This window comes from Jatropha curcas, chromosome 3, assembly GCF_041381405.1.
Source record: "Jatropha curcas cultivar XTBG-Jc1 chromosome 3, XTBG_Jcur_1.0, whole genome shotgun sequence".
NCBI lineage: Eukaryota > Viridiplantae > Streptophyta > Magnoliopsida > Malpighiales > Euphorbiaceae > Jatropha > Jatropha curcas.
This window is the reverse complement of record NC_143153.1, coordinates 32218907-32230825: the sequence shown is the minus strand read 5'-3', so window position 1 is coordinate 32230825 and position 11919 is coordinate 32218907. Positions and strand designations below refer to the sequence as shown.

General features: G+C 33.5%; 1 protein-coding gene across 2 annotated transcripts; it reads left to right on the top strand.

The window, feature by feature from the left end:
- The first annotated feature begins 1119 nt into the window (after positions 1 to 1119).
- Positions 1120 to 11540, top strand: LOC105646916 (RING/U-box superfamily protein). 2 transcript variants are annotated; one of them, XR_001047509.4, is made up of 15 exons: positions 1121 to 1784; positions 3428 to 3500; positions 4361 to 4488; positions 5447 to 5562; positions 5951 to 6011; positions 6545 to 6611; positions 6688 to 6765; positions 7261 to 7418; positions 7506 to 7565; positions 7684 to 7777; positions 8595 to 8762; positions 9267 to 9595; positions 10475 to 10591; positions 10678 to 10844; positions 11357 to 11540. XR_001047509.4 is itself a non-coding variant. In XM_012232865.4 (14 exons), the coding sequence occupies exons 1-14, from the start codon at positions 1623 to 1625 to the stop codon at positions 10777 to 10779; spliced, it is 1713 nt and encodes a 570-aa protein (XP_012088255.1). In that variant the 5' UTR covers positions 1120 to 1622; the 3' UTR covers positions 10780 to 11123. The 2 variants fall into 2 exon arrangements, 1 of the variants encoding a protein (XP_012088255.1); XM_012232865.4 differs by lacking the exon at positions 11357 to 11540 and having other exon boundaries at positions 1120 to 1784; positions 10678 to 11123.
- The last annotated feature ends 379 nt before the right edge of the window (positions 11541 to 11919 follow it).

The window sequence follows — 11919 nt, the reverse complement described above, 5'->3', positions numbered from 1 at the left end:
CTCTATTTAGTTTGCTTAATATAACGTTTCACTCTAAACTTTGAATTTTATAGTAATTTCACCCCCATTTGTTTTTTATACCAATTTTCTCTGAATTTTAATTTTTTTATTATAATTTTACTCCAATTTAACTTTTATACCATTTTTATTTTGAACCTTGACATTTTATTATAATAATACTCTAATTTATAGTTAGGACTTAAATTGTAAATAAAAAATAAGTTCACTCTTGACTTTGGGTTGGGATTAACTTAATACATTTGTAAATGTGAAGAAATTTGAGTTAATAGCAACCTCTATTATTATTTTTAATATTTTTAAATTATTTCTTTAATTGAGAATAAATAATATTTAAAAATTAATTTCTTGATACATTAATGTTTTTTTTCTTTAAATTTGAATATAATTATATCTTATATTCTATTTTGATAAAAAAATGTTACAATTTCTAATAGTTTATGAGTCAAATAAATTGATTATTTTATTTTAGATTTTATAATTGTTTCAAAATTTATATTAAAAACAAACCATAATAATAATTATATTATAATTTTTTTTAAGAAAAAGAGTTTATGTCAAATAATTAATTTTTAACTAGTACTTATTATCAATAAAATAATAAATTTAAAAATATTAAAAATAATAAAAGAGATTGTTCTTATTATTACCTTTCAAAACAAGATTGTCCTTACTATTACCTTAAAAAAAAGATTAATCTTAATATTAATCCAAACTCCTTCATTCATATTAATATATTAAGTTATTTAAAGCCAATCCTAATTATAATTTAGGATGCGATTACAACAAAATATAAAAGGTCAAGGTGAAATTATTATAAAGATCAAATTAAAGTGAAATAGCAATAAAATTTTAAAATTCAGGATGAAATTGACATAAGTATCAAAGCACAGTGAAATTGCAATAAAATTTAAAGTTGAAGGTGAATTGGTATATTAAGTACTATTTAGTTTAAATGTGTATTTGTACTAGTATAATACTACTAGTTCTGGTTAGGCAGGAACGTGAACACCACCTCCCCAATCGCGCGTATCCTAGCCACCCAGCCAACAGAACACAGTCCATTCTCTCTCTCTTGACCTCCATTCTACCAAAGAACCAAAAGGGAAGAAGCAGCCATCAGCCATGTCAACATACAACTACTACTAAGAAATCCTTCTTTACTTCATCGCTCAAATCTACTCTCTTTATATATTATTATTATTATTATTATTATTATATATATATATATTAATCAAATTCAATAATAAATTATTGTTTGTTTATATCAATCCGTCCGGGCATGATTTTCTGGTTTTCAATATCTTCCAGTGAAGGCTGTGTTTGTTTGGTTTGGTGATTGCTTCCACTAATTAATCTCCCAATTTAGTCGTTGAGCTCTCACTCTCTCTTCCGGTCGTTAGTTCCCATTCGTTTGGTTGACTCTACTTTAAGCAACCTCTTCTTCTTCTTCTTCATCCCTTTTAGTTAGTGTCCAATGGAGGGTTTTGTTTCTTTCTGCTATTGTGCTCTTCAAGACCGGTCTTTTCTGGAACCCAATTGGAGTTGAATCTTGGTGTTGCTGCTCATCGCTGTTGTTTGGTTAAGGGAGGTGTTATATTGATATGGTTACTTGTAAGAATTTGGGTTTTTTGTTTCTTCATAGAAAGAGGCCATTAGGGTTTGTTCTTCGAGTTGTTTTTGGGTTATGGTTTGGCTTTGTTGTTCTTCGTCCGGTGGCTGGTGTTAGACCATTGAAGGAGCGGACACGGTCTTGGGGCGATGAGGTTAGTATTTCAATTGTTATTGGGTGTGCTTAATTGTGGATTTATTTGCAGATTTTGATGAGAATGTATGATAACGATTGTAATTTTGGATTAAAAAGATGCCACCTTTGACTGCTAACTTTGTTCGAGATTCTTTCAATTTTAGTTTTTTGCCACTTTGAGTGGCAGTCTTATGTTTAATTATGTCAAATTTGATAGTTTGACTACTAATTTCTAAGGGGTTGCATAGTGTGCAAAGATTGGTGTATATTGGATATGATTTTTTTGAATGAGAATGGGACAAGTTTTAATAGCTCTGAGTGTGATATCACAGTTTTTGTTGGCAAACTAACAAACTTTTATCTTAAAAAAAGGTAGTAAGAGAGAATATGTCATGCCATTAGGGCGAGATTCGTAGCAAGTAGCAAGATAGAATATAGCACTCCATTAGCACGAGATTCAGGGTGTTTTAGAAGTGTTGTCAATAGAGTTTCTATCGTAATGTAAAAGGTAGCAAGAGAGGACATATCACAACATTAGGGCAAGACTTAATGGCAGATATTTTATTGGTCTACTTTGATTTCTATCTGCCAAACTAGCTTATTGCTTATACGTGGTACAAAATTTAAACTTCCATTGCATTACTGTTGGCTGCTTCATCATCGATAAGAGAACAAAGACAGTCTATTCCTATTTATGCAACAGCAAGTATGTTTTATATTTTTCATTCTCGATCCTCCTTTAGTAGCCATGATCCATGGAATAAAAATTACGAAAGGTTGGCATCCGATCATTAATTATTTCGTGGAATGGAATTGGTTAAGAACTTTAGACTCTTGTTGTGCGATCATACTGATCTCACATTATTCTTGCTAATCTGTTTTATGTTATTTTGACTTTAAATATAGAAAACTACTTATGCTCTGTGTGAGGACCCTGAACAACTGTTTCATTGGAGTGTGAAAAAAAAAAAAAAAAAAAAAAAAACATGGAGAGAGGAGCTGCCAATCCTTGCAAAGGGCTCATTTCAACAGTGAACCTTTTTACGTTGCTTCTATTTTTAAATCTTAAAGCGTCACATTCAACTGTTTCATACTGGACAATTATTTTGGGACCGCTGGTGTTACATTTTTTGAATCTGAAGATTAAATTGTTGTTCTTATCGTTTTATTCGATATGACTTTTTCATGTCTCCTGTCATAATTCAATTTATTCAGCCAGGCTTAATCTGCAGTAATTTTTTTTTACTCTTTTTTTTCTTATTTTAGTTCTTTTGCGTGATGTAATGTTCTCGGAAAATCATATATCTCATATTTCCCTCAGGACGGCTCTAATTTTCTAGGATCATAGTTTTTCAAGATATAATGTATTTATCTAAGTATCCCAGCTCTCTGTCCCCGTTGGGAAAAGCAATTTCATTGCCAATAACTTATGCTTTCCCTGTACCATTTTTTTTTTTTTTTTTTTTTCATTCAGTTGTTTGTTTAACATTACACTTCACTCTCTTAATAAAATAGGATAAGCTTAAAAATAGGGGACTTTGAGGTTACCTTTTTCTGTTTCAAAGAAAAAGGGAAGTTATCATATTTAATAACTCAAGTTTATGATGAAATTATAGCATTAATATTTAGCTAAGTTTTGTTTATTGGTGTTGCTTCTTGCAGTGGCTATTCATTAGAAAAGATGAAAATGATTTGGGTCCATTTTCTGCATGGAACATAACAGGAACTTACAGAGGTTTGTGATTCTTGTTCTTGGTCATATATTGAGTACATTCATGCCTTTTACACAATACAATTCTTACAGACTGCATTTTTTCTTTTAGAATGCTCTGATAAGTTCTAGCTTTTGTATTTGGCTCTTTCAACAGTCTTTACAGTTGGATCCACAGTGTGGGTTCATACCAACATTAATAGAATTCTGGATTCTATTGGGGTGCTTGTTAGGATAGTTAGACAAGTATTAAGACATAATTAGTTGCAGCACTTGCAAGATGCTTTAAGTGGGATACAGAATATGGACTGTTGTTCAACTGATTGCTTTTGGTCAATTTCAGGATTGTATTAAACACTGTTGTTTTAATCTGCAATTCCAACTGCTTGAGATGACATGAACATATTCCTTTTACAATGGGTTATTTGTTGCAAAGTGCACAGGGCAGCCTGCTTGATTTATTCAGCAAAAGCCAATATAAAATAGAACTGGAGAAGGAAGTAGGGATAATTAGAATTTTTTTTTATGTCAGAACTTCAAAGTCTGATCCAAACAGACAAGTTTTACTTGATCGTGACAGTAACATACTTGTAATCACATCCAGTTCAGCCCTTAAAGTTGCTTGGCATGATCGCGTATCGGTGGCATTTAGTTGCCTAATATTTTGGGATGTACTATGTGCCTGGCCTGTGATCCTATTATATGTGCAGGATAACTTTCCTTATTGGACTGTAAAATTTGTTGCAAATTTATGACTAGTAGTTAACTAAGTAAATTTCATGCATTCTATTTTCAAGTCGCCATTATATTAAATTTCCTTAAATTGTGTTGACTGCGGTGCTTTTTTTATCATATATATATATTTTTTGGACTTGTGATTTCAGGGACTTGGAAATTTCTAGATTCAACAAATAGCTCCTCCAGGTTTCCAGATTTCAGGAAATCCAATGGAGAATCTGTCATTGAATTAGTCAGCACCCCGACAAAAATAACTGGTGTGCATTATGTCCAGGTGAGAGCATTTTCTCCCTCATTTTACAAGTTCATTTATGAGTAGAAATAGTTTAGGTTTGATTCTATTTGGATTCCTTTAATTATAGCAGTGCAGCGCACTATGTCAAAACTTTTTTTTTTTTTTTTTTTTTTTTTGAAGTTGGCTATTTTTTTTTTTTGAAGTTGGCTATATATCATTAGTTGGCCTCTATGCCTTCTGTAATTGAGTTTCTGAACCCTAAACACCAAATGTATATAAAAAAAATTGGAGCATACGTATGCTAATTTGAATGAGATGAAGCGACACTACAGTTGCATGCTGCAAGTTGTGGAAAAATTATACTTGAAAAGGAAAGCTTTATGTACATTTTGATCCAAAGTTTAGATGATCTACATATTCTTTTATGGTGCAAACTTCACATAAAAAGTTTTCGGAAATCTTCACAAATGTTATGTTGCTGGATTATTTGTACGTAGTCACTTTGCATGTCGCATGACTTTGAAAAGCTTGTGTTGGATAAGTATAACAAAATATATGTATGCTGCTATACCACTTCAATTTTAGTAGAAACAGTGACTATGAAAATGATGGATATCAGTATTACTTTATTCAATTTTGTAGCAAAGTCCGACAAAGCATATGACTTTTTCATGTAGGTTTGACCACTCCATGTAGCCTGGTGTAATTGGCTGTCCTAAGTTGGATACTTTCTGTTCTCATTGCTGAAGCCTTTAGTACTGTTGGATTATGACTTTTGTTTCGTCACACAAGTGACTTAGGACCTTTAGCATATGTTCATATGTTGAACATGGCTTACTACTAGAGCTCCAAAATACTCACTTTGTGGCATAACACATAAAATTTTCACTTAAATTAGTTTTATCATATATGTATTTGCTTTAATATTTGATTCTTCATGGTGTGGTCATATCTCTACTAAAACGATGTGTATTCTTGCCCATGGTATTGATGACAGGGTGTTATTATTTTCCATGATGTATTCGACAATGCACATAATGCCGGTGGTTCACAAATCAGGGTGGAAGGTGTATATATATGGCCTTTTAGACAACTTCGAATGGTAGCTAACAGGTGAATCTCATGGATGGTAGCATATCACTGCACATTGCAAGTTCTTCCAAATGCATCAATTAATGAAAAATGTTGGCTTTTGTTCTAAGTTTAGATGCTTTTCTGGCTAGATGAGGAAGACTTATTTGGAATTCAAAGTTTAATTTTTCTTTGGATTCATTTAACTGTGTTTGAAAGGCATGTCAGCTTCATGTGGTTGGGTTAAACCTATATGGAATAATTACATTGTTATATTTCTTGACTTTATTTTTGCTTTCATATTTTTGAAAATACCCATCAATTCTTAGTTGCTAAATATCTGTATGATTTCCTTCCTGCCATATATTGTAAAGTTGGTAGGACAGTTCATTGTTAATACTAATGTTGCATTTTTAATGCACTATTGCAGTGGGAAAGAGGGAGAGTTGAGCCAAGAAGAAGATTATATTTTATCCAATCCATATCATTTGGTAATATACTTGCAGTCTATTTTGATTAGAGAACCTTCTAGGATAGCTTCTTATTGTTTTGTTGTGCTTTTCATCTTGCTGCATGGTTTATTGTTCTGTGGTGTTGCCTTCGTTCTTTTCTATTTGTGCATTTTCGATGGTTACCATGAGCTGGCAATATGGTAATGCTGACTGTTTTGTAAATATCTAAATCCATTCCAGACTGATTAGGTACTTCTTTGCTTCAGGAGTTTCAGTAATGAGCTAGTCTTATATTTGATTAATTTCAATGTTATTAATTATGTGGTATGGACTTGGTTGTTTAGTTGGTGATTTGTTCGTATCAGAAGAATTTTTGCTTTGTTTTGGATCTGGTAGTCTGAATGCAGCACTGTGCTCTGGCTGGATTCTCTCAAGCTTGGCAACGTCTTGGCAAATACATTCAGTAGCATTTAGCTGATTTATGCATTGACCAAAATATCATTGTGCTTACTAAATTATCTTCTTTTGTTGATGATTGATGCTGAGTTGTGACTTAAAGCTTTCTTGAACAGCTCGGAGTTTTCTCCTCTCAAGTGTTCCAAGAGAATCCACAAGATAAAGTTGGGAGAAGAAAAAATTGTAAATTTTCTACACTTGATTTTGACATTTAAGTTGAAATTAACAATACAGAGCAGTTAACACCTTCTTGTTGCAGCACCAATTTACGAGATGGAAAAACATTGCAATATTGAAATTGCTGCCCAGATTACTCATGCCTCATCCAGCCAAAATGGTACCTGAGTTCTCTGAAAATATAAACTCTTTTTCTCCAAATTGATTTCTATCTATTGTTCACAATTTGTTTCTGTTAATGTCTGAGACTTTGTTTCTATATCTTAGGGCATTGATGATTTTTGGTGTCTCCAGCACTTGTTACTATTTTGAAAAATTGAAATGTAAAGTTTGGCCTTGTACAGTAGCAAATTTCTCATATCGACTCCTTTTAATTAAATCCCCCTGTTTAACTAGGAAATGATGGGTGCACGAAAGAAAACCCATAAATATGGATGTGCAATCGATTTAGATGTTGAGAATAGGTCCAAGCTTTTTAAACTACTGCATTTTCTCTCTTTGCATTACTTTCTCTTTTTTTATGTGCAGTTGTTTTCCGTTTTTTTTTTTTTGTGTGTGTGTTTTTTAAATTTCTGAATGAACCATAAATATGATTCCCTTCCTCCTCAACCTCCATTTTCTTTTTGTACCTTACAGTCATTATATGTTCCTGTAGATGGAGATCATGATCGTTATCACATAGAAGGATTAATGGAGAGTCCTGCTGTGGATGATGATGGGGATTGCTTCTCACCTTTACTATTAAATGCTACTTCTGTCAACATTGAAGTCTATTATAATAAAGCAGTGAACTATACCTTGATGGTCACCTTTGTATCCTTAATATGTCATCCATTTTAGGATCATGCTAATGTTATATTATCTAAATTTTGGGTGGGTTCCTTAACATGCATGCATCAGGTATCTTTTCTCCAAGTTCTTTTGTTGATTCGACAAATGGAACATAGCAACACTCAATCTGTAAGATTCACACTTTCTATTTAAATGATACAGAACACATTCTATGATATCAAATTTCAACATTGTAGACGTTTATGATTTCAATTAAGTGACAATGGTTCTGATTATCCTGAATCAGGGAGCTGCGAAAGTTTCAATCTTAATGATCGGACAGCAGGCTATCATGGATGCTTATCTTTGCCTTTTACATCTCACAGCAGGAATTTTAGTTGGTAATCTCTGCAACTAGAAGTGCCACCTCACTTACATCTGCTTGAGAATGTTTACTTTCTTGTGTTTTGAAATTTCTGTATTTTATGAATGATGCTCTATATTCGTGAGAATTTCCTTTCTAAAATTTCTTTCTTATTTTTGTGTTAGGTTCGGGAAAGGGTGTGCTTGAAAGATTGTTGCCTACTCTTATTTGAAAAGATAATTTAAAAGGATTCTCTATTGGCTTGGATAAAAATGTATTTGGAGTCTTCCCCTATTTTTGGTCGGGAAATATCAAAATTATGTATATGCATATGATGCAGCCTTTTTGTCTTCTTTGGTTGAATCCATTTATTCTGTGGCTATAAACTAGACGATAGAATTTCATTTGACAGAGAATATTCATGGTTAATCATTATTAGATCTTATCCTTAACCATGGTTAAGTATAAATTTTTTTGATGTGATGTCATGGGCCTTGTCTATTAGTAAGCTTGTGGGCTAGTCTCCCCTAGAATTTCTCCATCAATTTGTACAATGCCAACATGAAGATGGTTCATGCCAGAAATGTCACAACAATTCGTTTTAAAATTCTGACAGTGGGAGTCCCTGATGTGTGCTATTTGTGTTAGCTGATTACTATTTACTATTAACATTTCTTATAATCTCTATGCCTATTTCTGTTTTGTGTCTCAAGTTGCCATAATCCTGCTATTGTTTCAGCACATTCCTTTCATGTGGATTGGTGTAACACCCTTTTTCTGATTTATTCATCCTGCAGATTTTTTATCCATTGGCTTGTTTTCAATCTCACAAAGTGTTCCTCGTTTCTATGCAGAATCCTTATTTAATGCTTTTGCAACTGCTGCTTTTTTCAAGTTTGTAGTCTTCTCAATCTTTGAGATGAGGTACCTTCTTGCTATATGGAAGGCAAGCAGGCCTACAAATAGCGGTGAAGGTTGGGAGACGATGAGGCGTGAGCTTTCAGTTCTGTATAGTCGTTTTTGTAAGTTATTAAATTTTACTTATCAATCGATTGATGGAAATGTTACTTTGGCTTGCACATGCATACAGGCACGTGTTCATACACTTTCTTGAGGTTAGGGGTGACGGTGAGCATAGATCGGTTAAAACCGAGAAACCAAACTGAACCAATCTAGTTCGTTTTTTGGTTAACTGGTTCAGTTATGGTTTATAATGGTAAATAATTTCGGCTTCAGTTTTTGGTTCTGTTATAGAAAATAAGTTATTTTGCCCAAAAACCAACCAAACCGGTTCCAGTTCAGTTTAGAAAAAAGAAAAGAAACTTTGGTTTTCAATTTGGTTCAGAACCAAGCTGACCGATTACACACCCCTACTTGAGGTTATGTTTGTTTTATAGCATCCACTTTGGTGCATTACTTCTGGTTTTTGTTACACACACACACACACACACACGATGCCCTGAAATTATGGAGGTTGTTTTTCATATTTGTAGGTTAATTGATATAACTACTATAATTCTTTGCAGATGGGATCCTTTTGGGCGGCATTCTGGTCATGTATGAGTTCCATAATTTTCTAAGACCAATCCTGCTCCTGATGTACTCCTTTTGGATTCCTCAAATAATCACAAATATTATTCGCGATTCAAGAAAACCTTTGCACCCTCATTATATCTTGGGCATGACCGTTACTCGGCTGGCGATCCCATTATATATTTTTGGATGCCCTAACAACTTCATGCGCATTGAACCTGACAAGACTTGGTGTACTTGTTTAAGTGTATTTATTGGGCTGCAAGCATCGATCCTTCTTCTTCAACATTATCTTGGTTCTCGGTGGTTCATTCCTCGGCAGGTTGGACAGAGTTCTGATTGTTTTCTTTGTGCTTGTGTGTGAAATGATTTCATGTGTTTGTGCTCATTCACTTGCATATATGTGCACCTACACATGCACAAATTCAGAAACCGTGAATCATATATGAAGGTAAAATGGTGATCAAGCCATGTGGAACTGAGTAATGCATAGTGCATCTATCTGAACATTTTCATTCCAATAACTTATGAAGCTATATTCCTTTACTTCCTCAATATATTCAAATATCTGGAACTGCTCTATGAAATTATGTTCACGATCCTCAAATTTTATCTCATTTCTGCCAATACATGTACATGCATAACGAAAATTATATAGACTCGTGTTGCTTATGATTGAAGAAAATGTTTGAACATTTTCTTTATATTCGCTTTTATGTGCTTATGTCCAAACTCTTTTGTACATGCACATGTTTGATGTGTATGAATACTCATTGGAATCTCTAACTTGGTTATCCCCCAAAAGAGTTTGCTGTTTTCCAATAAAATAATTAAAATTCTTGGCGAGAACATTACATGTAATGTATTTTCTGGAGTTCCTTGATGAAAACAATTGTGAAGGCTTAATTTCAAGTAAAAACTGGTTGGGCTGGTCCTTTATCTGTGTAACAGAACTCAGCGATGCCTTTATAAGGGTTTGGTTCTTTTTTCACTGTGTTCTGCTTAAATTGGAGTAATGTAGTGCAAATGGTGCGGCACCTTCTGTATTTCTGCCAAAATAGCAAAAGCCTTGATTTCTTATTTAGTTGAGGCACAGGTTAAAATTGAAGTGTGATTATATCTTCATGGTAACAGTTTCTTTTCGTTTAAAGACTGCCGGGACTTTGTTTATAGAGATGTCATTTTGTCTACTTATCTGCAGATACTACCTGAGAAATATAGCTACTATAGAAGGTTTGATCAAGCTACAAATCAGGCTATGGATTGTGTCATTTGCATGACTTCAATTGATCTCACTCAGCGTTCTAATGATTGCATGGTACTCCTTTGGGAATTTGAATTCTTTTTCCTCCTTTTTGTGTTCATTTTCCACTTACGTAACTTAAACTGCAATTTTTCCAACAGGTGACTCCATGTGATCATTTTTTCCATTCCGGTTGTTTACAAAGGTGGATGGATATCAAGATGGAGTGCCCAACTTGCCGGCGTCCATTGCCACCAGCCTAGGGAGATTACTTCACTTCTGTTTATATTACATAGGATTGATTGACATTGCCCGACTGTTAATCATGGTAATGACCTAATGCAAAACCTTGAAGTACTTCTTACTTTACTTTTAGGTCGAGATTCTTAAGATGGAGTTTTGGTCATCTGTGAAGTGAGATGCATTTATTTACTTATTTGGACCATTTGGAGACCCCTTGGGCAGGCTAGCAATAGAGGCTAGTCCTTTTCTGTATTTTTTCCTCCTGTGCAGCATTCGCAATGCTAAGTTTCATGTAATTTGAGCAAAAGACTGATAATGTAATCTGTTTAGCTCCCAAATAATTTCAGATCAAGTGATGCCTTAACTTTTTTTTTTTCTCTCTCTCTCTTCTTCAAGTTTCAAAATTGCATATAAATCCTTCTTGTATGCAAATATCATCAATTCTTTTACTTGGAGCAAAAGGGAAAAAGGTTCTTTTTGAAATTGATCATCTACTGCATAATTTCTTGGTGCTTGACTTTTGATTGACGTGTACTTCAATTTCTGTTCTTTTTATGTTGTAGTCACGTCTCTTCTTTTCTTTTCTATGTTTTTTAGGTCGGGAAAAGAACCCATATTTTGCTTGGGTACATCTTCAGAAGATAGGTGAGATAGGCATAAAGCAACATGGAATGTTCACTGGTGTAGCAAGTTGTACTTGACATCTCTTGTATTATTTGTATAATGTATATTTTTAGAGCTCTTTGACAATTTCACAAATGAAAATTATTTTCAATTCCAATATTGGCTCACTCCATTGCTTTTTTCTCTTTTGCAAATAAGTTAACTTGTTATAGGAAAGCATATGCAGGTGGGTGGGGGTTGAGCGATTGATGGCTCTCAGTAGAACTCATAGCTCTGGAACCCTTTCATTCCCCCAACCCAAACCTAAATCCCCCTTCGAAATTGTTGTATTGGATTCAGTTGATGGATAATAGTCTAATATGCTTCTTAGACATGGATCTACTTTTGATTCTTGGATCTTTAATATATATATATATATATTATTTTTTTCGCTTTTCCAAGAACTTAGAAGCTATTCTTTCAGCTATAAGATAGCCTAAAAGGCAATTTATGACTCAATTTAGGTGTCTGTTGCAATGAGTGTAATTTTGTATAGC